Source organism: Rhinolophus sinicus, chromosome 8, assembly GCF_057876585.1.
Source record: "Rhinolophus sinicus isolate RSI-liver-muscle chromosome 8, RSI-T2T, whole genome shotgun sequence".
NCBI classification, from domain to species: domain Eukaryota; kingdom Metazoa; phylum Chordata; class Mammalia; order Chiroptera; family Rhinolophidae; genus Rhinolophus; species Rhinolophus sinicus.
The window spans coordinates 58,114,588-58,142,549 of NC_142508.1; the positions used below are offsets into that span (position 1 = coordinate 58,114,588).

The 27,962-nt window shown below is 44.3% G+C and overlaps 1 protein-coding gene across 1 annotated transcript in view; it reads right to left on the reverse strand.

Annotated features, from left to right (window-relative positions):
* The window catches only part of VAT1L (vesicle amine transport 1 like), a 142,447-nt gene that overhangs the window by 64,115 nt on the left and 50,370 nt on the right, over positions 1–27,962 (reverse strand). Inside the window, exons 4-7 of the mRNA XM_019710977.3 lie at positions 16,134–16,276; positions 8,289–8,392; positions 6,047–6,102; positions 2,167–2,361 (exon numbers count right to left, since the gene is read on the reverse strand). Of these exons, the coding sequence (XP_019566536.1) occupies positions 2,167–2,361; positions 6,047–6,102; positions 8,289–8,392; positions 16,134–16,276 (498 nt within the window). The remainder of the gene's footprint in view (positions 1–2,166; positions 2,362–6,046; positions 6,103–8,288; positions 8,393–16,133; positions 16,277–27,962) is intronic.

A 27,962-nucleotide genomic window follows, 5' to 3' on the forward strand; every position in this document is an offset into this window, starting at 1 on the left:
CACCACTGTATCCCCAGCCTCGACGTGCACAGTGCTGGGCGTGTGGTAGTTATTGAATGCATGTTTAGTGATCAGTTACCATTGTGACCAGAGACTGATCTCAAGTACGAACAAGGAACCACTGGGGCAACCGGATTGCTCTTGGGTTTCTGCCTTTGTTTAAAAGCTGTCAGATTTGTTGGGTCTCTTTTGGGCACTGAGTTTAAGCCCTTTCTTCACCCCACGGTCAAGTTCATCTCTTGTCCCTGGTCTTGACTATTCCCAGTTTTCTCTCCTTCCTGGCCACTGAGAACCCAATAACCGTGTTGTTTAGCTCTACTCTATGGCACTGAGTTACCATAGTGCAGGGGTATCCAAACTTTTTTCAACGTTTTTTTACCAAGGGCCATATGCAATAAAATACACAAACAGCCGGGCCACTCACTCGAGGTGAAGTACGTATTGCCTCACCTGGTTTATTTAAGTAAACTAAATATATTTTTGGAATTTGCTGCGGGTCAATTAACAATGGATTGCGGGTCGCAATTTGGACACCCCTGCCGTAGTGAATATCATACAGATGTCTGACTCTTTAAATTAAAACCACTTTAAAAAAAAAAATGTAGTGATAGGCTAACCATCTTGGAAATTACACAGCAGAAGACATGAATGATTATATGATTTGATTTAGCGAAAAAATTGAATCACAGTGAGCATATGCAATAGATAAAAGACTGGAAGGAAGCAAACCAAAATGTTAACACTGTTATCCATCTCTGGAATATGGACTTACAGTTCATTTTCTCCTGCTTTTGGTGAATTTAGGAGTTTCCAACAATAAGCATTTGTTTCTTTTATCATAAGAAACAAGGGTTTTGGTGGTTGGGTTTTTCAAGACCACTCATGATACTGTTGTATCAGAGAGACATGTACAGGTACACCCCTGGTCCGTGGATCCAGGACCAGTCCATGTGATTACACAGTGACCCCCAGAAAGCTTTTTAAAGGAGGATTTCTGTACTTAGGGAAGCCATAGGATTTAGGCCAACCTAGTCCATTAGGCAAATACTGTGTTTCCCGGAAAATAAGACCTAACCGGAAAATAAGCTCTAGCATGTTTTTTCAGGATGACATCCCCTGAACAAAAGCCCTAATATGTCTTTTGGAGTCAAAAGCAATATAAGACCTGGTCTTATTTTCAGGGAAACACGGTAGCACCGGCTCTCTTGCCAGGAGAGCACCCACGGTCTGTACCACAGAACTTCATATTTGTTAGATTTTTCACAGGCGTCGTGACTTCCAAAAGTACTTGTATTATAAGTACTCGCTCATGCAAACTATAAAACCAAACAGAAAAAAATGACACATTCCCACATATTTTAAAATATTCCTCACGGGTTTCACGGCTCTCTGAAGCCAAGATTATAAAATCCTCGCTTAGGGAGGTTTCTTAGTGAAATGCCTCCTGAAACTTAGGCCATATCTCATTATTTTCTCCTCACAGGCAGCTACCATGACTGGTTTCCAGAACTTCCTTTGTCTGAAGGATATTCTAAACCCTGTCTCCTCCTAGCACATCCCACCTGAATGAAAATAACCAGTTCATGATTCAGTATCCTTCAGAGTTACATTAGGAGTTGTTAATTTTTTCATAATCAAGGAATGGTTTCATATACTAGAACTTCTGACACTAATAACATTAATGAAAACAGTCCCACAGTAGATGCAACAATTCATCAATAAATACAATGCTCTCCGTGGCAGCTAACAACATCTTGCAGGGACCCCAAATATCGGGGCTCAGCACACAAATTATTTCAGCTCTGAGCCCTTGTCTTCCCTGATCTTGACCTCTGACCACAATGTGACAATATAAATGACGCTGGAACAATAGCCGTGCTGTGTTGTAACCAAGGTGAATCATATACATCCATTAAAATTTGTCGACCTACTTGGGAAGGGTTCATGGTACAAAAGGTACGGTGAGGCAGGTGGTTTAAGAACCACCAGGGAACTCAAAGTAGTTCTTGCACCCAAAGCACTATACTATGGGACAATGACTTTTAGGACCCTCCTTTAAAACAAACCTGGAGAAAAATCATTTAGTAAAAGATTGTATCTGGCTGCCCAAACCTGACTGGACTAAAAAGAAGAGATTATTCGCTGGGGGAAAATCACCATTCTTACCTCCTCCAGGGCCCACAGGGAATCCACAACGGGCTTGATCTTCTTCTGGTTGTAGAGCCCTATGAGTTTGTCCACCACTCCTCGAATGAGGCCAGCGCGGCCCTGTTTGAAGAGCAGATTTAAAAGGGAAAACCCCGCGATGACTTTGTTCTCTTCATACAGCTTGATGGGGTTCACTTTCTCAACCTGCCACCACTGGAAGGAGAGAGGGGGCCAGGTTACAAGGACGCAATGCCAGGCCACATTCTCAGCCTTGCGGGGAGAGAATAGGGCTGCAGTTGGCCAGATTCTAGCAGGCCAAGAGGTAGCTCTCGTTGGTGTACTTTTTAGAGCGTCTGTTTGGCGAGGCACTGCTGCAAGTGCACAGGATGTGACAGACAGTGATGCCTCTGAGGAGAGCTCAGGATCTAGCTGGGAGAAAGAGCCCTTTGCAAAACAACCCCGAGACCACATGGAGCTGGAACCCTGAGGCATATGGTTAGCATCATCGGATCTGGAGTAGAAGCCTGGCTCTACAACTTGCTCCCTGGTTCTCTCTGTGCTTCACTATTCTCAGCTACATACAGTGGCAGGATACTGTCTCCGACGTACCCTGGGAGAACTTAGTGTAAAGCACTTGCCTTAGTGAATGGTGGTGGTGGTGATGGGGTGGGTGAAGGCAGCAGGGTGGCAGAGAATTACACACCGTGGTGGGGCTACAGTGTGGTGACAACTCTAACTGTAGGAGCAGCTTTCCTAGTGAGGAACAATGACAAGGCTGGAGGGGGGGTAGGAATGCATCAGCTAAAGAGGAGTAAAGAAATGTAATACAGGAAAAGGGAAGAGCACGATGGAGTAATGAAGCCATAGGGATGGCACTAAGTCAGTGGTTCTCAACTGGGGGCAGTGTTACCCACTGGGGGACACTTGGTAATGTTTGGGTGTATTTTTATTGTGAGGGGGATCTACTGGTCTCCAGTGTGTAGAAGCCAGGGGTGCTGCTAAACATTCTACAGTGCAAAGACAGCCCCTCCCAACAAAGAACTATCCAGCCCAAAAGGTCCATAGCACGAGTTGAGAAACCCTGGACTAGAGCCCTCCAGGGAATACACACAACGGACAACTATGGCTGCCCCTTTTTCAGTCTCCCTTCTCCCCACATCAGACATGAAAATAAGTAAATAATCCATTAACAAACTACAGAAATGGTTATCCAACTACTTCGTGCTGATTTAATTGTATTTCTTTTGGTGCTGGGTAGAATGTAGAGAGTCCAAGTTCCAGTTTCTGGAGGGTTCTGAGAGGTGAAATGGTTAATACCGGTTTAATATAGGAGGCAAAAAGGAATGGGGCCGGGCACTTATGAACATTGATAATATGTGTGTTATTTCTCTGTTTATTTACATCCTGCCTCCTTCCAGGATTGAAGAGGTTCAAAAGAGGAAAGATCTTGATTTTTTTTTTTAAATGGGAAAATCATATTATTAGGAAAATAAGCGTGAGAAAGACAGGTCCAAAACAAGCATCCAGCTCGTACCCAAAATTCTTTCCCAGTGTCCATTCCCTGAGTGCCTGAGGGTTGGTTCCAGGAGAGCCATGTAATTTGGCCATGGGCTCCTTGCCACAACAGCAAAGGTAGAGAAATGATTAATAACTTGATTGAAAATGTATCCGCCATCCCTCAACAAATGTTCGTGAAATTTAAGGCTGGCGGAATGTACAACAGCTACACAGCTGTGGTTCAGTGAGTGCTAGAGCCACATGCCTGGTTTTGAATCCCGGTTCTGCCACTTCCTAGCTGTGCAACTTTGGGCAAGTCACTTAACCTTTCTGTATGCAGTTTCCCAACTGTGCCTCACGGGGCCATTGTAAGGAGTAAATGTGTTAATACACACAAAGTGCTTAGCTCTGTGTCTGACATGTACTGGGCGGGTTATAAACATATAAACTATGTTTATTATCATATAAAGTTAGAAGGGATGGTTTTGATTGAGTGAAATTGTGAATTTGGAGTCAAACTGCTTTGTATGGCCTGTTACTGTCCTCATCGTGTGGGTCTGAAAGCAAACAGCATGTTTGACAAAGAGTGTGCACAAGCTCTGCGGGAGTTTTAAGGTGGAACAGAATTAAGATGGCTGCGCGAGAAGTTCCTGTATGATTCCAAACATGCCTTTTATTCGTAAGCCTTTCTTGCATGTATGGAATAAAATTCCTGTCTGGAAACTTCCAGAACAAAGCCATCATTCCATTCCTTGGCATGCCCTTTCTTCAATTTGCTTCTAACTCACCAACCAGAATTGGACAGGCCTCTGAAAGGGAACTGTCTTCCTTCTTGACCTCCAACTAGAAAGCATTCTCATGATCAGCACCCCTGTTTTGGGGCAGGAAAATCGCAACCTCCATCCTGACTGTGTTTTTGTGAGTGCCTTCATCCAACCTGGACACCCTGAAATTATTTCATTAACACTGTGTGTTGTGATTGTGCATTTAGGAAAGAAAGGAAGAACACTTTTTGCAAGTGTATGTAATTTGGGACCAATTTGGTGACCCATGGCAGGCTGTCAGCATCATGGTAATTACAGCCACGGCAACAAAGCAGCTGTGAGTGACACAAAGCCTATCTTCAGGGGACATGCTCCAGACAGCGTCCTTCATTAGACTCCATTCTTGCTCCCTGTTTATTCTGTAGTTGAGATGATCCTTGACCAGAACTTCAAAGTTCAAGTGCAAACAGAGGTCCTTTAATTCTCACCTCATGGGGCAGGAAGTACTAATCATTCCAGAATCAGGGAATGTTTGGGGGAATGACGCCTTTGGCAGCCAATGTTGGCACTTAGGAGGCATGCGAATACCCCCTAGCCACACTTAGAATGAATTCTAAACCTCTTACCACGGCTTTCCCTGACCACCCTATTCAAAATGCATCTACTCTACCCTGCCCTTTTTTATTTAACCACCTGTTTTTATTTCCTTCAGAGCCTTTAGGACCATTTACAATCATGTTATTAATATGTGTTACTTATTTCAGTTGTCTCCCTCATTAGGATGTAAGAATCAAAAGGGCTTATGATGCACCTGTCTCATTCACTGTGATATCTGGTGCCTGGCACAAAGCCACAAACACTAGGTGATCCTAAGATGCTTGCAAAGGAAGTGAGTGAATCATCCATGTTGCAGTGGCTGTTTAGGAGGCTGGGAGGAGAGAAGACAAGCTCTTCTGAGAAGCAGCAACCCTCTGTGGTCAGAGGGAAGAGGGTAAAATTGAAGTTCAAGCCCAGATTAGTTTAATTCTAGCAAGTATAGCTCTAGGTGGGAATGGAGATCCCATTAGGTCCATAATGGGGTGAATGCCCAGGCATGTGGCTTTTCCATGGCAGGCAAAGTAACCACTGTATTTAGAACATGATTACCTAAGACAGTGGTCCACAAACTTGCCCATGTCTAAAAGTCACCCCAGGAGCTCGCTCAAATTGTAGGATCCCATTTGTATCTCTAACTCAGTAGGAGGGGGAGATAGAGAAATCTCAGGTACCTGCAGAAACCTGGCCAGAAAGTGGCCAAACTCAAAGGTCGGTCTCTCCACGGAGCAAATAAAATACACTAATGCTAAGTTCCTTTTTGGCCATGATTAAAAACACGTAAGCAATCTTAATTGAAATCAAAATACTGTAAAGCTTTCTGGAGTTTCACTGACGTTCCCATATGTCTGCCTCATTTAGACAAAAGTAGCCCCAGTCATGGTCCTGCCCGTGTGTAGTGAGCATAATGGGAATGCAGGCTTCACGGACGAGGAAGGACAAACAAGGTTTCGGTTAGTAGGTCAATGTCCTTAAGATGGAAGAGCTCACAACATGCAAATCACTACATCGCCGTAGTATGTGAGATGTGCATGGATACTTACTGATTTTGCAAAGCTAAAGAAGCTCTTGGTCTCTCCAGTCACCATGTTGGATGAACCTGAAAACAGAAGATTCCCAAATCAAACTGCTGCTAATGAAAATCAACATCTCTTGTTACGCATGGAGGAATGGCAGTTGTTTGGTCCAAGACTATCAAGAGTTTGAGTCAGCCTGGAAAAAAAAATGATGATAATGGAGGAGGTGGGTGGTGTCAAGTTGACTTAATTTTAACTAAATATCACTGGATCAATGAGGAAGTAACATTTCTCAAGGTGACTATTTCATTACTTCGGAAACTTAGGAATGTGGTAAAATGTGATCTAAGCCAACATTCTAATAAAATGATGAGTTGCTGAAATGTCTTGTTGGTTCTGTTCTTCGAGACTGAGAAATGAACTCTTATGTAAGCTTTCTTTATGGTTTGAATTTGATCCCTTTGCAAGTGAGAGGTTTGGGGTTCTGACCTAGGTTGGGCATGTAAGTGGTGGGGAGAGGTTGGGCTGAGCTAGAATTTAGATAGATGGAAAAAACGGGGTACAGAGGAGCAGAAGAGGATGAAACACGTTCAGAAGCCACAGAAATCATGTGAACAATGTGTTAGCTCCAAAGAAGTCTGAGCAGAAAGGTAAAAATTACTTGAAGCAAATGGTGTGAGAAATTGAGCTTTGTTAACTGGAACATGCACTATTCAGAAGGAAGGTGGGAAATGAAGTTGGGAAAGATTCCCTAAGATGCTCTTATAAAGAGAAAAGACCCCTCTGGGGGGTTCCTGGAGGGGCTGAGTGAGAGGGCTCTTCACAGTTCAGTTACCATATTGGGGTCTTTTCAAGGACTTTCCTTCCTTGTCCCCAAAGAATTCGGTGTAAGTCCTTCTCAGAGAACTGCTATTTAATGAAAAAACAGTATATATTTTAAACTTAATAGTTTGGCCCGAGTAAACTAGTAGGCAGTCAGTTAATCACTGCTTCTAATTTTATGCAGTGACTACCACCAAGCATCGTAGTACTAGGCTTAGACTACTTAGTAATCAAGTAATCAATATAATGAATTAGATACTTGAATATGATCACGTTGTATTCCACCAAAATGAAATGAAACTTGGGCAAAATTATAATCAGTAAATAAGTAAGGATGTATAAATTGTCCATCTGCATTTGACTCGTGTGTTAGTCATAGCCAGTATCCTTACATTATGCACTGATGATGCTCAGAGCTTCTTTTTTCTTCGGCATATAATAAAATTAAATAAATGAAATAATAAAATAAAAAAATTATGCCTCTACTGTTAAGGACTTTCAAATACGTGACCACTATTGAAAATACCGAAATGCTCCAGCAGTGGTAAGCTTATTTCCCCTCTTTCTTTCATAAGATTTAATGACAACAAAAAGATGCTTGAATATTTACACCTCTCAAGTGTCTCTTTTATAATCTTCTCAACTAATAGCAGGAAAATTAGGTGTTGTCTTTTTTTCTGAGTTACACAGAGCCCCAAGGCTCAATTTTCTATCATACCTACAGAGCAAAGAGGTGCCAAAAATCTCAAATGTTGGAGAATCCCACTGTCATTCTGCTTTGGACTGTGACATCTGGCTTCAGATATGCTTTTTTGACTTCATGACAACTAGCGTTTAAATTAGTTTGCATGTCTCAAAAGAAGAGGAGGGAGGGGAGGCTCTGGGGTCTCGTTCTGCTAGAGAAAACCGACTCCCAGATGTCTTTCCTAAATCCCCCCAAACCCCAGACTCAGAAGCAGATCTGTGCTCAGTCCATCCAGGGCTTTGGTCTTGATTGGGACACACAGGAGTAGTTTAGAGGTAGGAGAGTCTGTACTTTGTAATTTCACCTCCAATACTGAAAAACCTCCCTTAAACGCCCCATGTCTTAGCCACGCCTCTCCATCCTACTGTGGGTCCTTCATTCCTTCATTTTTGACGTTCCTTTGAAGCCATTAGTATGTCCCACCTGTGCCACTTTCCATGGGTCCAGTCCCATCCCAGTAACTACACTTTGGCTTTATCCCTTTTGGAATGAGAAGTACTCATGGGAATAACACGGCAGTAGGTGCATATGTTACTTTTATCATTGAAAACAAGTAATGGCAGTAGCAATATTATGGGAAACATCCAAAAATTAAACACCCTAATCTCATTCCCCTAACATAGCAACATGCTTCATTTTTCAGAGCCTTTGTCTGTAAACACATGTGCAGTGACCACGTCTCCGCTACAATTTAGCACTCACCATATAAAATGTAGGTTCCCAGGGGTTTGAGAAGGCTGAGGCCTTTCCCCGTGTTGTCCCCACAGAGGCAATCCAAAACAATGTCCACTCCTTCAGCAGAGATTCTGCATGGTGAGAAGACAAAAAACAATACTATAAGCTGTCAAAGACCAAACGGTCGGCCCCTTTCCCTTGCTGTGCCATATTGTTTACTCCCAGAATCAGGAAGTAGCTCTCGGAGTAGCAGTGAATTGGGCAGAGGCCTGGGAGGTGGATTTATCCTGCTGGGTCCAACTATAAGAATTTCACAAAGCTGGAGGCAGCTAAGAATCTGGCTGGTGACTGATATCGGGAACCGGCCTGAGCTAGGAGAACAAGCATGGATGTCACAGTCAGACAGTCTCAGTTTGTATCTAGCTGCCTCACTCAGCTTCTCTAAGCCTTAGCTTTGTCTTTTGTAAAGTGGAACTACCATGTTTCTTTGTGCTAAAAATGAAGTGAGGGGACAAATGAAATGCTTGGCCCGTTGCCAGCATCAGTTGCGACTAATAACATAAAACCCAGTCTTATTTTACTATAAGACTGGGACTTATATAATATAATAAATATAAGACTGGGTCTTATATTAATTTTTGCTCCAAAAGACGCATTAGAGCTGATTGTCCGGCTAGGTCTTATTTTCGGGGAAACAGGGTAACAGTCACCCCACAATTCAGTCAGTCGACAATAAACATTTGTGGAGCTTGAATTATGCACCAAGCAAGCTCTGTCCAAGGTGCTGGAGATACAGTGGTGAAAAAAGCAAACATGTTCCGCGTCTTCATGGGGCTTCCGGCCTCATAGGGATTGGCTTTCTTCCCTCCCCACGTCCCTCCTCAGTGAAGATATCAAAGGCACGTTAATTTAACTTGCAAACTTCTACTTGTCTAATCTCCAGGTTCAATCTAAAACATAGTCTTAGAGGAAAAGGGTTAAAAAGAGAGGATCTTCCTATCGGGATGGAAGCTTCCAGACTCAAGAGAATCCACATACTCTATTAGGAAGAAGATCCTTTCTTCATGCATTTATTTATACATTCATTGATTCACTCCCTCACTCACTCAATCACTTACTCGTGCATTTAACAACCATCTACTAGGGTTCTATTGTTAGAAGATATTACGCAGGAGGGAACTACAGAACAGGAAGGTTCTAAAGGTTGTAGAGAAGATATTCATGCCCACAGAGCTCCCAATTGTGGCTGGGCGCTGCTCTGCTCAGAAAAGGATGGCGTATCCTCAGATTTGTGAGTTGGCAGGACTATCTTGTCTTCGCACAGCTTTGTTTCTCTACCCCTACCCTCACCCCCCAGCAAAGTGCAGGTTCTACAGTGCTGATTAATGGCTGTGGCCACAGTGTCACTCACTAGGAAATGTCACGTGCATCTCCTGAGTTCCGCCACTAAGTCGACTGCCCCATGTCCCATGACAGCTGAGTCTTGATGTGAGTATGCCCTTCCAAACGCTCAAGTCCAACATCTAGCCCATTACAAAGCTGCATCCAAAATGATCAGCTTAGTTTCCTCCTAAGAGAGCTTTTATCTGAGCAGGTATGTCCTTTCAAGTACCACCTGTAAGTTCAGAACTAAGGCATTCGGCCAGGGGATCTCAAACCTAAGTGTGCCTCAGAATCTCCTGGAGAGTTCATTGGTTCGTTAAAACACAGATTGCAACTTGCCCGTCCTCCCCTTCTCCTTCTAGCTTCTCATTCAGTTGGTCAGGGGTGGGGCCCAAGGATTTACATTTCTAACAAGTTCTCAGGAGATGCTAATTCCACCTCCACACTTGGAGAACCACTGGTCTAAGCCAGTTACTCAGGAGCCAACCCGGCTTTTTTTTAGTAGTAAATAATTTGTTCATTAAATATTAGCACTGGCACTGCACTAGGCACTGGGGGATATAGTGATGAGCCCAAACAGATTTGGTTTCTCCTCTTTTGGAGCTTACCTTAGGCCGACATTAACCAATAATTATACAAATAAAAATTCAATCAACACTGAATGCCACAGAGGTATTATGAGACCATTTAAATCCAGAGTTTGCTTAATCGGGGCTTCCAGAGAAGGTGTCCCTGGAGAAGTGATGAGCAGAGGGTGAAGCAGTTAGCTAGGTAAAGAGTGGTGGGAACAGCGTTCCAGGCAGAGGGAACAGCATGTGCAAAAGCCCCATGGTGGGAGGAGCCTGGGAAGCAGGAAAACCGGGAAGCAGCCAGTTGCGAGGGCTGGAGTAGAGAAAGTGACCGGGAGCTTGCTGCAAGACGAGGCTAGAGAGGCAGGCGGGAGTTGAAACACACACACTGTAGCAGAAGGTGGGCGCGAATCTGGTGCCTCGCCCCTGGTGACCAGTCTCCACCTTACATCCTGGGCTGAGTAACTAAGCCCTGTCTTCCTCACTTCTACCAGCTCCATTTTCTGCCGAGTTCGCTCACTCCCCTGGAAGTGGGACCCTTCTGGGCCACCAAGGCCTCCCCGTAAACTTCATTTCCCTGAACCCTCTCTCCTGGCCTGTAGAATGCCCACCTGTGCTCCGGAGCAGCGTTCCAAATGTTAGGCTGTGCGCACCATCCAGGGCACTCCTAATGGACCTGCCCAGTCCCAAATTCTCACTTGTTGCCTCATGCCCCTCACATCTATATACTACTTGAGGGTCCACATTTTCTCCCAGAACCCGCCAAACACACCTTCTTGTATTTGTTGCCACCCCCACTCCACCCCCCGCCCCCAGACCTGTTGCTCTGTCCTCTGGACTCTGGTTCTGCAGGAAAGCAGGGCAGGCCCACAGCAAAGGGTGACCTATAAGCTCCTGCCCACTTCCCCACCCTCACTCCCCACTAATTGTTCAAGGCCTACTGACCTTCTGGCTCTTCCTAAAACCCCTACCTCAGGGCTTTTGCACCTGCTATAATCTCTGCCTGAACAGCCTTTCCTCAGCTCCCCTTAGAGCTGGCTCCTTCTCAGCCTTCAGGCCTCACTCACATGTGACCGCCCCAGAGAAACTGTAACTAACTACTCCATCTGAAGTGACAGCTCCCACCCCCAAATTATATCTATTTTAGCTCCCTTTGTGCGTTAGTGTCTAGAGATACTTTTTAGTATCTATCATAGGCCGTCAGTATTCTATTCATTCACTGACTGTGTCTTCCACCAAAATAGAAGCCCCATGACACAGGAACCACATGTGTGCTGCTCATTTGTATCCTCAGCCCTTCTCAACCTGCTGGACGTAGCACTGGTTCTCAAGAAATAATGATCAATTGTATGAAGTAATGATTCAATGGATACGTAAATGAATAAATGAAAGAAATGAAGAAAACGTATTAGACTAGTATTCCACATCTCTCTCTACCTGCGCTTCCTTCAAAGGACACATTTTCTGAATTCTACTATATATCAGGAATTTCATAATTAATCCTCATGACCAGCCTAGGAGACAGGCATTTTTAACTCCACCTTTTTGGTGAAGAAATGAAGGCTCACAAATGCAATGCCTTGCCCAAGCTTACATAACTAGCACAGCGGGAATTTAAAGGCCGGTCTAGTTTAACAGCAATGCCGTTGGCTTTTTCACCGCTCTGAATTTAAGACATAATAAATGTTCAGACCAGTATAATTATGGAAGCACTGCTTTAGCAAGCAGCTCTGGGGAGCCATCAACTTAATTTAGTCTTTGAAGAATTTGGGCTTAAACTTTGCCTTTTAAAATAAATACACATATATGCAGAGTTAGACCATGTTTTTCCATACAGGCAGGCCTAGAGGTTTCAATTTTCAATCTGCTTTTTTTTTCATCCTAGATGATAGGAGATGTCCAAGGTCAGGGTCCTACGCACTTGCCCTAAATTTCCAGCCACTGGACAAACATTCAGGAAGTGTTCCCTTTCTGTGAGGCTCTGTGTGTGCTGAACTGGGAATACACAGATGGAGGCTCAGGCTTATTCCTGCCGTCTAGTAGCTCACAAGCTCCTGCTAGCAGCTCCTTTCAATGGAATGATTGTAAAAAGCACAAGCAGAGCAAGGTAACTTCTCAGAGACACAGTGTCATCCTCATTTCTAAGGTCCCCAGTTTCTGGGGGTGTCCACCTTGCCTGTACATGTCTAATCATAATTACATAAACACGGAGAGGGTGGCCATAAACATGGAGAGGGTGGTATTTGAGCACTGAGGGCCAAATACCACACTTGCTATGTCTGCCTTCTCTTGTCATAACTCTCTGTAGATTTTAAACAAACACCAATAGCCCCAGTGCAGGAATTCTCTGGGCCAGATTCAGAAGCAGCAAGGTATTTTGGAATTGCTGATCTGAGACTTACATGTCTGTCCTCCCTTGGTCCCCAACCCCTTTATTCTGAATGCCACCTCTTTGCTTCCCACCCACCTGGACCAGTGAAGAATTTCTCTTGAATGGTGGCAGGTCTCATAGAGCCGTTACTGGGAGAGAAACCCTTCCACTTTGCCAAATTAATTCCGCTGAATTGTAGCTTTCGTTTCCGATTGGATCCTTGGCGCTCCCCTCAGTTCTCTTTCGGAATTCCCTTTCCTCTGAGAACTCCCCTGTGCCATAGCTTTAACCATCACCTCCAAGCTCACGATGGAGGGATAGGCTATTCCAGGCATTGCGTGGACAGTGCCTGGCACACAGTATGCTTCTTAGCAAATGTTTACTATTAGTGGCTTCCACATGTACGTAACGATACCATCTCTAGGAATGCTTCATCACTTTCTCTTTCTTTTCCCCAGCGGATGGCACTCTCATTAATTTCCACTAAGTCTCAGTTTCTGTAAATGAGCAAGGTTCACTTGCAGGGTTGTCTGAGGTCCACATAAAATGGTCTAATCAAAGTGCTCAGCAGAGTGACAGGAGACTAGCAAAGCCGGGTGGTACTATCCCCCTTGCCCTGGGCTCATTCTCCTTGCCTGCGTCTCCTCCCTACTTCCTCCTCTGCCTACTGAATGATTTCAAGCACCCCTTTTCAAGCACCCCCATCTTTCAAGCAGCCCCCTCAGGGGCTGTCCACCCTGGCACTCTCTCTGGTTTTTCTCTCCTCTTTATTTTTGTGGCTCTTATCGTCAGCTGCCCACAATTCAAGGCTTCTAACTCTTCCACTTGGTTTTAAGCATAGCCATCTCTCTCCTCCCAAAGAAGGAGAAAGTGATGTAGAGGTCAGGTCTGTATCATAAATAATTGTTCCCTCGTCCCTGTACAATGCCTGGCTCAAGGCTGAGAATGTGTTCAAAAGCAGCTTACCGAATGAATGGTTTATAAAAGAGTTTTCATCTCAAGGAATTCTGTTATTATTTGTTCTAGTTTACCACACACATAATAGCATAACAAATAATATCCATGATCAAAAAAATAAAGCGAAATGGCTCTACATTCCACTCCGATTGCATGTTAGTGGTTGGATTTTTTTCTCCTGTTCCTTCCTTTTTCTGTCCTTTTGAGCCCATAATTTATACAAAGCTGCGATCACAGTGTGGATGGAATTTGGCATTCTGCTTTTTTCACTCACTATGCTACCACGGATTTTTTTTTTCTTTTTTTCCCGTTTTGTGACAGTCTTCATAGTTATCTTTTTTTAGAGGCTGCATAATACTCAAGCGTGTGGGTGCAGCATAATCTACTGAACCGTTTCCTTTCTGTTGATAATGGAGGCTGCTTCTGCATTTTCACGATTGCAGACAATGCTACAATTCACCCCGTGGGCATATGCTGAGCACCTACAGGGAATCAGAAGCAGCACTTGGCTCTGCAGTAGGCGACTGTGTGGACCTGTTGCTTTTCTCTTCTTTTTGATTATTTCCTGAGCTTAGAATTCCTGAGACAGGGGGCATCAACATATTTGCAAATTCCCAGTCATGTTTAGCCTGATTCTAGGGTCTCTACTTAGAAACACAAAGAATCGTTGGAAATCCTGTTTGAAAGAAGGTGGTAGTGAGGTTGGTCTGAGATGCTGTTGCCTTCTGCTCTTCTGACAATCAGTAGAAACCATTGATTCAGGGGCTAAGGGTAGCAGGTCCAGGACAGGGGACACGGGGAGGGAGCAGGTATATGAGAAGTGGGGAGAACAGGAGCCCCCGGTCACAGACTGTCACTCCTTAGAAGAGCTGCCCCTCCTCTTCCCTCAATACTTCCCACATTCTACTGCCCCGGCTGCATCGGTCTCCGATTCTTGATTTGACCAACCCTTTCTCACCTGGGCGCTAGCATATACCGCTCTCAGTGGTCAGAAATGCTCTTCGTTTGGCCAAATTCTCACCCTTCAATTCTCAGCCCAAATCTCCCTCTTTGACGGGTGATGTGTCTGATTTCCCATCTGCAGTAGGTTCCCTAGTACCTTGCATTTCTCCACCAGATCACATAGCAAAAGAGTAAATCAATGATTTTTAAAACTATGTCTTTTGTTCCCTCTTCCTCACCTGGACTCAAACTCCCTGGAGAGAGTGACTCTCAAGGTGGTTTAGCTGGATGCCCAGCCCTGGCACCATTCTGGCCCATCACAGACGTTCAGTATTTAGTAAGCGGTCGGTGCATGAATAAAGGGAAGGATGCTTACAATAGTATCATTATGAGGATGGAAGAAAAGATTGTCGACGGGATAATGGTGCATATTGCCATTGTCCAGACCACAGCTGGAGTGATGCTAGCTAAAAGAAGGAAAAGCTACCTGCGGGTTATGAAAATAGGCAAAGGTATATCTAGGAAGTCTTTAAAGTATGCCTGCAATCTCTAGACATCTGAGAACCAGGCAGCGAACTTCTAATATCTAGCTTGAAAGCTCTCGGTTCACGTCCCAGTGGAAATATTGGGACAACTTTAAATTATGTGTAAATCTCTACATTAAAAATGTAAACGCAATCCTGAAAACTCAGATTATCTGAAGACTCTCATTTCTAAGAAACGTCCCGAGGTTCACTTACTCTGGTCTAAAGCTATCACCTCAAACATCCAGATCTGCTATCCATTTGTCGTTCAATTTTCTATCTTACTGTGTCACTTGGAGAAAATTCTGCTGCTATTACTATGATGCTACCTGGACAACTTAATTCCTTTGCACCTTATAACTTAGGGCTGAGAAATGAAAGTACAGAAACACTGGCTCTGGGACATCCCTGAATTCCGTCAGGAGCTGTGAGTGGAGCTGAACCTAAGCATCAGCCTCCAGCTCTGAGCAGCAGAAGGGGCGCCAAGCACCAATCATCTGAGAGTGTGGTGGCAGCTGGGTGTACCATCTGATTCCCTGTGCTGACATGCACACGGCCATGATCAATACCTTCCGGATTATAAGCGGGTCATGTTATAGGCTAGCGTCCTTCTGGGTGACCGCAACAGCTGGCAGACAGATCTCCCTACCTCTGGCCTCCACCCCGCCCCATTCATTCTCTACACACCACCGGTGACTGTTCAAAACCCAAATCTGATCGTGTCACCACTGTTGTCCTTCGCTGGTGCTGTCATACCCAGGTTGGAGTCGACATTTCCTTAGGCTGTTGTGTGAATGAATGAGACATATGCTTCTCTGTGTTAAGGCAGTGTTATCAGCTAGCATAACAGCTTTGCAAGTTATAAATAAGCTTTGCAAGTTACTTAACTGCTCTGTTCCTGGGTTTTATCCTCCGCATAAGGGGGATAGTAATGGGGTTGTTGAGAGGATTAAATCAGCTCAAAATGTGGAATATTTAGTACAGCGCTAGTCCGACTAAGCCCCCGATAGATGTTTAATACTATCACTATTATTAGTAGTATTAGCCCTCCTAGATGAACACAACTGTTCTGTCAGAGAGAAAAGAACAAGGGGCGACCTGGAGCTCTTTCGGGCGGACACCTTACCTTTTCACTTCCTGCACATAGTCTGCATTTCTGTCGAAGAGGTGGGTCACAGAGTCTTTAATGGCTTCGTGCTTGAAAGTAGAAGCTGTTCCAAAGACAGTCACATTGGGGACAGTGGAACACAGCTGAGCCACAGCTTGGCCCTGGAAGTGGAATACAATAGACAAGTCACACAGGAGAGCTACCACCCAACAACCAGTCTTGCTGGGTGTAGAGCAGGATGTCTCAACCTTGCCACTATTGACCATGTGTAGGCTGGATTCGTCTTTATTGTAGGGAGCTGACCCGTGCATGGAATGTTTAGCAGCCTCCCTGCCTCCACCTACTGGGAGGCAGGAGCACCCCCATGTCCCCCATTTTGACAAACCAAAATGTTCCCAGGCAGTTCAAAATGTCCCCTGGGGGACAAAAACCTCCCTTGGTTGAGAACCACTGGTGTAGAGAAAAGTCAACGCGAGCCAGCAAAACCCCAGCACCAAGACTTAACACCTATTATTCAATCACACTGAGCCTGGGATTCTGCGTATAAAGTAGCAATGATGGTACCCTTCTCCGTAGGGATCTTGGGAGATGTGTTAGTTTGGATTCCCCAGAAGCAGACCCTGAGGTGAAAATCCAAGTGGCAAGTACTGTATCTGGAATGAGATTGCAGGAAATACCAGGGTATCAAGACAGAACTAGAAGACTGCCAATAAAGGGTGTGTGATCGAGCCCGCATCCACCTCGGGCAACTGGGAGTCAATCCCTCTGAAGAACTCAGTGAGCACGTGGAGAATACACTTCAGAGTTACCCCAACCGAGTGGTGAGGAAGCTGGAATACTTATCCACAGAATTTCCAACTGATATCAATTGAGGGTTGCTTCTGCAACAGTAACTCTTATGCATGTCTGGCTTGTCCTTTTGGGCCAAGTACGCTGCCACAGCCAGACAGAAGCCCTAAGCAAACAACCTTCAACCTGATGAATTGAGTGTAGAGAAGATGTAGTGAGGCTGACAGCATTGGTTACAGGGGTGTCAAATGAGGCACTATGTAATACAGGCCAAGCACCTGGCACGAAACATGACACTTAATAGGTACTCAGTAAATTTTAATCATCTGTACCCCTTAGTGGCTTATTATATGCCAGGGCTGAGATGCCCAGGCATGTCAAGAACAGGCCAAGGCATGAGGTTTAAATATTAAATGATCAGGAGAAATCATAAATGCAGTTAGAAATGGATGATTTTTCCATATCCTTTTCCAATATGGTCAGAAATTTACGTCATTAAATACTGTGACCATGTCCATTCAGAAACCTTCCAATAAAACCCAATATGCTGGTAAATAAGATGCATTCTAAAACCAAGTACTGTCTCTTTCCCGTGTCTCATCTGTTATCTCCAGGAGGCATACATTATTAAGGAAGGAAATTTTTCTACCAAAGTCATCTGTGATACTCATTTCTACCTCTCACTTTATTTACGTACTTTCAGATTGGTGGACTCAATTAGATTGGCAGGTCAATTTGCGGAAATTGAATTGTTCCAACATTCACAATTAAAAACAACATTGAGAGAATCAGAATGTCAGAGTTGGAAGGTCATCCAATTACCTCCTCCCATTTTTATTTTGTGGATGAGGGAAGGGAACTCAGGAAGGTTAAGATGACCCAGTTCTTCAGAGACAGATCTGAGATTTAAAGCAAGGTCTCCTGATTTCCAGTTATTGCCATTTTCTATTATGCCATGTTGTCCATTTATTTTGACATTGAAGCTAAGCAGACTTTTAAATTGCTACTTAAAATGGACACAGCACGGACACACTCACTTGGAGGTCAACATTTCAGAACATGGGTGTGAAGCTAAGACTCCAGACAGGCTATAATTGTCCATTCCAAGAATAGTTTTGCTATTTGGTTAAGTTTTTTGTTTTGTTTTGTTTTTAGCCCCTGATTTTAGAGAACAAAGAGGGAACTACCCTAATTACTGAATGTAAATATCAGCAACCAACCTAGCAATCCTCTAAAATTCAACAGGGCTTGAGTTAACCTTTTTCGTGCTGGGATGGAGATGAGAACTAGTTCTAATATCTGTGTAGTCCCTTCTGCCCTCTGTCCTTAAGCAAACACGATATTTATCCACTCAACTGTTTTCCAAATCCCTATTATGTACTAGTCACACTGTGCTATAGATGCTAGAATGTCAGAAATGATCGACACACCTTAATCTCTAATTCTACTCCCAAGCCCCTCACTGCGTCCCAGACTTTTGTATTGAACTACCATTTTGGCACCTAGCGCCACCTAGTTTTGAAAAACAATGCATCCAACTCAACTTATCCAAAACATAACTCAGAGCCATCGCCAACTGAGTTACTCCTTATATTAGTTTAAGACTGTTAGAACGAAGTACTACAAACTGGGTAGAATAAACAACAGAAATTATTGTTTCACAGATCTGGCGGCTAGATGTCCAAAATCAAGGTGCTGGCAGATTGGTTCCTTCTAATGGCTGTGAGGGAAAGAGAGCTGATACAGGCCTCTCTCCCTGGCTTATTGATGGCTGTCTTCTCCCTCTGTCTTCACATGGTCTTTCTTCTATGTGTTCCTGTGTCCATATTGTCCCTTCTTATAAAATAGATGCTAGTCATATTGGATTAGGGCCCACCCTGATCACCTCATTTTAACCTGATTACCTCTGGGAAGACCCTACCTCTAATTGAGGGCACATTCTAAGGTGTTGGGGATTAGGACTTCACCATATGAATGTGTGTGTGTGTGTGGGGAGCATGATTCAACCCATAACACTCCTCTTACTGCATATCCTGCCTCAGTGGATGGAATCGCACCATTCACCCATCCCTAAAGCCAAGCATTATGGGCTATCCTGGATTCTTCTTCTGCCCTCACCCTCACATTCAATGAGTCAGCAAGTGTGTTATTTACACTCAACATCCCCTCTGTGACTCTCAGACTTTTTCTCCCAGATTATGGCAACACTCTCCTAGCTGGCCTGGCTATTGCCAAGTGTATTTTACACTGTGGGCAGAGTGATTTTTCTCCTACACAACACTGAGCATTTCACTATTTGTTTCAAAACTTCCGTGTGCCTATCATGGCTTTGAGAATGAAATGCATACCTTTCACTTTATTGCCCAAGGCCAGCCTTCCTGGACCTGACCCAGTCTATCTCATTAACGTGATTTCCCTCCACTCTTCTAACATCCGCTCCCTAGCAACATACAGAGCCCTCACCCTCACTGACTGACATTCCCCAGCAGCATGGCCCTCTGCAGCCCTCATCCCACGGCTGTCTCAGAATGAGCCTTGAACCTTATGTTACCGAGGGAGAAGCGGAGGTTTACAGAGGTTAGGTACCTGGTCCACGGCCACGAGGGTGAGCTGTGGCAGACCGAGGTCTGTTGTACTTATCAGCTGTACAACTGTGACTCACATATCGGTCCCTCTAGTCCCTTGTCTTAATGTGTGGATAGTCATACTATGTATACTCTAAGATTGTTGTGGGATTATATAACATAACGCATCTAAGGGCTTAGAATAGCGAATGGCAATCAACCTTTGCTATTGCTACTACTATGACTCCTCTTACTGGTTTTCTTGGTGTTTTTATTATCTCAGCAGTAGGAGCACCATCGCCATCGCACCGCCGGCTCCTGACTGTGTCATGCTGTCTTAGCTTCATGCTGATTTTCTCACATGGGTTTCCCCTGCCTGCCGTGCCAGTCCTTCCACATCTTCAAGGTCATAGCCACGTCCCCTTCCCAGGGAGGCATCTCCCTTCCCAGCGTTCCAGACAGTCTCTTGCCTCTTTTTGTGCCACCATAGACTTGTGGTTCTTTCCTCCAAGACAGCAGCCACCACAGCCATCTGCGGCTACTAACTGACCCATCTGTGAGCGCCGCGTGGTTCAGGGACTGTGTTTCATTTGGCCCTGTTCCCCAGGGCCTGTCACATAGCAGGGCTTCGCTAAAGCTTTTGAATGGATGCTGGAGACATTAGAGGAGTTTGATGTAGTGGGGAAGCCCCCCATCATTTTGCAGATTTCTGTGTCCTTCAGATTGCAGAGCGGGAGCAAAGCATAGATTTAATTAATGTCCAATCTCTGACCCAGAACTTCACCATTTTCCATTTTTAAGAGAAAGATACGTGTGGTAGAAAAATGAGATGATATGAGTAACTGGGTTACTTATATATTTATATTATTATTTAATAGATAATATTATGAATATTTTATATGTCATATACAATACAATAATTTCATATACAATTATATATATCAATAATATGTCATGAGAATAATGTATTCGTATTATATGTATGTATGTATAATTAGTATGCATATATATACATATATAATTAATAATAACTAGTGCTTAACATTCCATTTATCATATATAATTAGCATAATAATACAGTTGCCCTCCCTTATCTGCGGTTTTGTTTTCCACAGTTTCAGTTACCTGCGGTCAACCACAATTCAAAGATATTAAATGGAAATTCCAGAAATAAACAATTCATAAGTTTTAAACTGTGCACCTTTCTGAGGCGTGTGATGAAATCCCTCCCCATGCCGCTCCGTCCCGCCCAGGCCATGAATCATCCCTTTGGGCAGCATCTCCACACTGTACACGATCCCTTTCCATTAGTCACTTAGGTGTCATCTTGGTTATCAGATCAACTGTCACAGTGTTGCAATGCTTGTGTTCAAGTAACTTTTATTTTGTTATAATTGTTCTATTTTATTATTAGTTATGGTTGTTGATCTCTTACTGTGCCTAATGTATAAATTAAAATTTATCATAGGTACACATGTATAAGAAAAAACATAGTATATATAGGATTCGGTACTATCTGCAATTTCAGGCATCCGCTGGGGGGTCTTGGACTGCACCCCCCGTGGATAAGAGGGCACTACTGTAATTCATAATTAATATGATTGTTATATGTATATGTAATATATAATTATTATAATATATAAGTATATGTAAATAATGGGCAGAAAATACAAATCCAGTGCACATCTATTTGCAGCATACCTCCCCCCCTCACCTTTTAGCTCTGCATTAATTCAATCAGGCAATGACTGGCCCTTGCAAGACCCTCAATGAATGTCTAAAGTAAATAATGCTCATCTTTCTGTATTTAAGCAGAACAGTGCTTTCTCTCACATGTATAGAAAATCTGTACTCTCCCTTCTCCAACTCCCAAGGTGAGTGCAGGATTGTCACCTAATTTATCCTTGTTTCTCCCACATGCCTAGCAAATGGCATGGACTCAATAACATTTGTGGAAGACAAAAATGAATTTTCAATAGAAAGGATTTTGCAATTTACCTGCAGACCCAGAACATAAAATGAACAAGACAATCCATTCTCCAAGCAATAGCAGTAAATGGAGATATGCATGTACTTGTTTTTAATTGATTTTCCTTTCCTTCCTCAGAATGTAAGGATTCTACAGCAAGCCTCTGCTTCTTGTCCCTGTGGCTGACAATACAGCGGGAACAGCAGCTGCGGTTCCTTTTGTCTCACCACGAGCCAGGTACTGTGCTAAAGGGCTTCGTTAAATCCTTAAACCTCTTTTAGAATATTTTTATTTCCCTTTTATACCTGAATATGGGGATTCCGAGAGGGAAAGGAACTTGTCAAAGGTTAGATGGCTTGTAAACGATACAGCTGGGAGTCAAACTCAGGGGCAAGGCCACTCTATTTAGTTTTCTTATCCATCCAGAGAAGCACTCCAGTTGGTGACATGGAACTGAAGTCTTAGAGAAAAACCATGGGTCCTGGGCATCAATCTGGAAGGCTTCATTGATCCACTCTTGGGATAGCGTGTCTCAGGTGCATACAGGTGAACGTATTTCAACCAGCTCAGTCCAAATTTCAGGGCTATTGAGGTTCCCTCAAGCGGAGCACAGACAGTGAGAAATCCAGGAATGGAAGTTACAAGAGAGCTGTCTTGCATGCCTGAAATGTGACTCATATCAACAGACTGGCAGTTCAAAGCAAGATCCTAGTTCAGAAAAGCTAGACATAGTAGACAAATGATTATAAGACCAAATACATCTACACAGAAGGCTTAGTACATTGCCTAGTACATACTAGGTGCTCAATAAATACCAGTTAGCTATAACTGTCTTGGACTTAGGCTTGAGCCTGGTTGAAATTCTGGTCACCTCCTAAATGGAAATTTAGGATAGATGATACATCAGTGCACTGAGATTCAGGATTCAGCATCAGAGAGTCAACTAAGGAAGAGATAAAGAATGGTTTACTTAGAAGGATGTCTATAATGCAGAAACTATTTATCTCCCCAGCTAGGTTTATGATTGTATACCAGGACTATATGAAAAAATGTTCAGTCTTTCCTAAGGGGCACTCCCTCTCTCACCACAGGACCTTTGCACATGCAATTGCCGCTGCCTAGAATCCTTCCTCCTGTCTTTTCTCCTGGCTGATGCTAGTCATTGTTTGAATCTCAACCTCTCTGTTACTTCGTTGAGTCATTCATTCTATCCTGATAGGGCTATTTAATGAATGTCTCTAATTAGACACTAGGAGAGACGCTTGAAGGTAAACAAAGTTATTTATTTTTACGTACATATGCATATATATATATATATATGTGTGTGTAGTCCTGTTATCTTGGAGTTTGCATTCTAATAGAGGGAACACATATTAATAAAATAAATATGCTATTAAAAGTACAATTATACACCTATACCAATAGGGTGAGAACACCAGTTTCAACCACTGAACCACTGGAATCAGTCCACATTGGTGCACTACATTCTTGCAAATGTGCAGAAAATGAGGTCATGCACTAAATCATATGGACATGTGGGGGGAGAGACCAGATCAAGTGGGAACTTGAACTTGATGATCTCTATGGTCTCTCCAGTTCTAGAACTTGTAGGTCACACTGACTGGTCCTTTAGCTGGGCTCAGGAAAGTCTGTGTGAAGAAGCCCCCAAAGAGAAGGAAAGTTTACTCATTTCCCTAAGCTTGGTGAAAAATGGAACCCTCTCTTGCTAACTTGACCATTTCTGAGTTCACTTGAAAAACAGAATTATGTGTATCTCTTCCAAAAGTTGTTTTCACTTTTAAATACCTCATGGAAACCACACGCCATTCATGTGGTCAAAGCATGGAAAAGAATGAGCAGAATGAGCTTGTGAATGTACTGAGAAGACACTTAAAGGAAATAGTGAGGTGGTTTTTTTCTTCCAAAGGATTGTCAGTTTGCTTTTTCATCTTCGTTAATGCATAGAGGCACTCACTTGGACGAGAGAAGAGAACTGAATGTTATCATGAAACCTAGTATACTGGCTCCCTTATGCTTTTCTTATGGCAATACAAGTTTCCTTGTTGGGATTTAGACACAAGGTTAGAAAGATTTCTTTTTTTTTCTTTTTTTTTCAGATTAGTGCTGTCATTTTCCTGTCAACAATTCAGTTGACTCAATGGTTTTAAGGAGAGGAAATTCACATCCCACTGTGTGGGCTGAGCCATGTGACCTGCCATCAAAGTAGCAAAAACCATTCTATGTTCTCACCTAGTACAGACTACTGTGTTTCCCCGAAAACAAGACCGAGCCGGACATTCAGCTCTAATGCATCCTTTGGAGCAAAAATTAATATAAGACCCAGTCTTATTTTACTATACTATATAACATTATAAGACCGGGTCTTATATTAATTTTTGCTCCAAAAGGCGCATTAGATCTGATTGTCTGGCTAGGTCTTATTTTCGGGGGAAAACACGGTAAGAATCAATTAGCTTTCCTTTGTCTTTACCTTTTGTCACTGCACACTGTTGAACTACACATGACACTCCCTGCAACGAACATGTGCGGAGAATTTCCACAGCAAGAAGCTTTCAGGGGCACATGGCTGAGGAAGGAGAGAGAAAAGGAGGGAAAAAAGTGAACAGCAGGACAGGCATTTTTCAACTGCTTAAGATTTGAGTATGGAAAAAGTTTTTTTCTTGTTGTTTTGTTTCTTTTTTAAATCCAAAAAGCAGTAGCCACATTCTTGGGGAAGACTTAGTAGACAATACCTTTTTTCCCCTCTGTTATTCATTATGTAGATCAGTGCTTCTCTGTAGGTGATGCCAGGACAGCAGCATCAATATCACCTGGAGACTTGTTAGAAATGCAGATTCCTGGGCCCCACCCAGGAACTCTGGGGGCGGGGGGGGGGGGGGGCGGGGGGGTGCAGCCTGGCAATCTGAGTTTTAACAAGCCTGCCAGGTGATTCTGAAGCAGCTCAAGGGCTACAGCAGAGAGAGCCTCTGATGTGGGTCATCCTCAGTGGCCCCACGCCACTCCACATGACTTAGATGCGAAGGCCTTCCTGGTGCTCGGAATATCTTAATATCAGATATTTTGTTTAAGACCCGATTGTTAGTATATCTTTTATAAGTTCCCTGGATAGCTAGGATGTGCGGCCAGTGATGAGATCCAGCTCTCCATAAAGTTTCCCTTCTTCCAATTTGGTCAGTTAGGGCCGTGGGACAATCCTCTGGCCCTAGCTGAGGTCGACATCACAGCACATGGGTTTAGTATGTGGGATCCTGTAGATCGGGGCATGACTAACACAGCCTCCTGTGAGTCAGAGATGCAAAAAAAAGGAAACACCGCCCCCCCACCCCTCCCCATTTACAAGGTCTGAAGCTCTGGGTGCTTGGAGAAGTCCAGCTTCCTTGCTCCCTGGGCCCCAGCTGTGCTGCTGAACCCCCAGGTTTTCCCGGCCACTCACAGCTCGGCCCATTAGTTGACTGCAAGGGTGACTGTTTCAACCTTTTCCTCTGCTCAGCCTGGGTTGAGCTCATTGCACAGAAACTCAGTTGAAAAAGCAGTCAGGCCAAGCGGTGAAGAGTGTAGGATTATTTATTCAACCTCCTCTGCCCGGAGCTTCCTGTGTGCCAGGTAGAGCTCTTCATGCTCTGTCAACACCCACTCACTCCATCCGCATCACGGGCCCCGTGAGGCAGGTACTACTGCGTCCTCCTCTCCCAGATGAAAGACCTGAGGCGAAAAGCAGCTGTGTAACTGCCCGAAGTCACACAGCAAGTAAACAGCAGACACGCGCCATGACCCAGGTTGTCTGGCGTCAGCGTCCACAATCTTAACCCCTGGCCTGTGCTGCAGGGAGGCCAGGCGGGGCTCTGACTGGCCAGCTACTCTTCCTCCAGCGCTGTGCTCGGCCCTTTACCCACATCTCGTCCTACCTCCTCACATCATATTTCCGTCATGGTGTGTGTGAGGGGCCAAACGACATGGAGTATTTGTGTTTGAGCAGTGAGGAGAGGCAGCCCCGAGACAGGACCTGGGAGGAACACAGAGGAGGGGCTGCCGGGAAACAGAAGGTAGGAGTTCCCCTCTTTTAGAAGAAGACCCAGAGTGGGCCGACGCGGAAGGGAGCCTTGGACACACAAGGGCAGAAAGCTGCGTCCTGATCCTCCTTCTGACATTTCAGCCCTTTGTACCTCGAGTTGCTCCCACGAACAGGAGTGGCTGGGCCATGGCATTTCTGGGGGCCTACATGCGGCAGCTCAGCACCCGAGGAAAGGACACTACAAACTTTTCTAAAATTGAGGTGTGACTGACGTAGAGGAAAAAGCTGTATGTATTTAACATATACATCTTGATGGGTTTGAAGATAAGTATACACCCATGAAACCGTCACTGTGAATGTCACCATCACTGCTAAAATGTCCTGCTTCCCTCTTTTTTTGGTGATAACATATAACATGAGATCTACCTTCTTACAAACTCGTAAGGACGCTACACAGTATTATTCACTATACACGCGATGCCGTTCAGTGGATCTCTAGGACTTACTCATTCTGTGAAAGTCAGACTCCGTGCCCTTCCTCCAACAGCTCACCAGTTCCCCTCCCTCCAGCCCCTGGTAACCACCATTCTGTTCTCGGCTTCTCTGAGTTTGACTCTTTCAGATTCCTGATGTAAGTGGGATCATGCAGGATTCGTTTTTCTGTGTCGGACTTATTTCCTTTAGCATACTGTCCTCCAGGCTCAGCCACGTTGTCGCAGATGGCAGAATTTCCTTCTCTTTAAAGGCTGAGAGATATTCCATTGTGTCTGGACCACATTTTTTCATCCATGCATCTGTTCATGGACAATTGGGTTGTTTCTATATCTTGGCTATCATATATAAAGCTGCAGTGAACATGGGGGTGCAGATATCCCCTCAAGATCCCAATTTCAACTCTTTTGGATAAATACCCAGAAGTGTACATTTTCGGGGGAACCTCCATACTGTTTTCCATAGTGGCTGCACCAACTTACATTCCCACCAACAGTGCACGAGGGTTTCCTTTTCTCCATATCCTCACCAACGCTTGTTATCTTTTTTCTGTTTTGATAACACCGCCCTCACAGGTGTGAGGAGGTGACATCTCATTGTGCTTTTGACTTGCTTTTCCCTGATAATTAGTGAAATTGAGCACATTCTGAGTCAGGCAAACCTGGATTCGAAACCTCGGTATACCACTGATGGGCTGTGTGACTTTGGAAAGATACTTTCCCTCTCTGAGCCTCAGTGGTCTCGTCTATGAAATGGAATATGTGCAAAGTGTTGGTTAGTACAGACTAGAGTACTTAATACCATGCTGGGTACAGAGTAGATGCTCAGTAAATTTTTAGGGCTCTTTTGTTGTTCTTCTTACACTACAGAATATGCATGCTGTGTTATGATCTTCAGCCTACGAGTTCCAGGTTAAGCCACTTTTTCTCAGGGCTTTGGGGGTTTAGGATAGCCCACTGCAGGGCAGGTAGCTGGGTTGGAAGGGTTCATTTGTGGTCACCACGCTCCAGTCCCTGACCTCCTGGCAGGCGCAGCTGTGAGCTCTGGCAACTGGATGTGGGTATCTATTAATATATTGTATTAAATTTTTAAAATTGTCTATCTATTAATGATGTTTCAACATCTTCAAAACCTTTGTGGCTGGGGAGAGACTGCCCCTTCCTGGGTTCGCCAATTTTTAGAAATAATAAATGGCCCAACTGGGAGCATGCCATCGATAGGCAAACTAACCAGCCCAGAGCCAGGCCTTCTCTATCAGGACCATACACCCCAGGAGGCAATAACCCTCTGCCTTGACCATCCCAGGGCCACATAGCAGGCAAGTAGAGACTGTCCCTATAGCCCAGGCCCCACTAAAATTATTCAAGCAAGCCAACCCCTGCCTTGCCTTGCCTTTTCCACAGAAACCTCAATGAAAGCCATGGCCTGAGCACTTCCTCTTCTGCCTCCTGACCACCCTGGCATTTTCTGAGTGGCCCTGCATGGCGTTTTGTGCCTCCTATCCCTAGGAACTGTGAGTATAATAAATACTGTTTTCCTGACCCTCTCCTCTGTCTCCTCTTGTGGTCTCATCTGACTAACCACCTCATAAAAGAATACCAAACAGCATCCCTCGCTTGCCCCAGGAGTTGAGTGTTTTTGTGCAGTGTACAATTTGCCCAACTGTACATGGTAACTCCACTAACCAGCCCTTGTGGGGGTCATACCAGTCTTATGTCGCTCATCAGTACTACTTTCCAACTAATGGAGACCATGGGTGGCCACAAGACAACCCATAGCCCGCAGAATCTCACGTTGCCCAAGAGTTGGACTCCAGCAACCAGGTGGCTGGAATCCTGGCCAGGGAGCTAGTCCAGCCCACCAGATGGCAAAGTCCCCTTACTAGGCCTCTAAATCAGGGTAGGTCAGAGCCACTGCCAGGCTGGCTGCCTTCCATGCAGTGCATCTGGATAGATTTCCTGGATGATTACATTTGCAAAGCGGGATGCCGGATTCACATT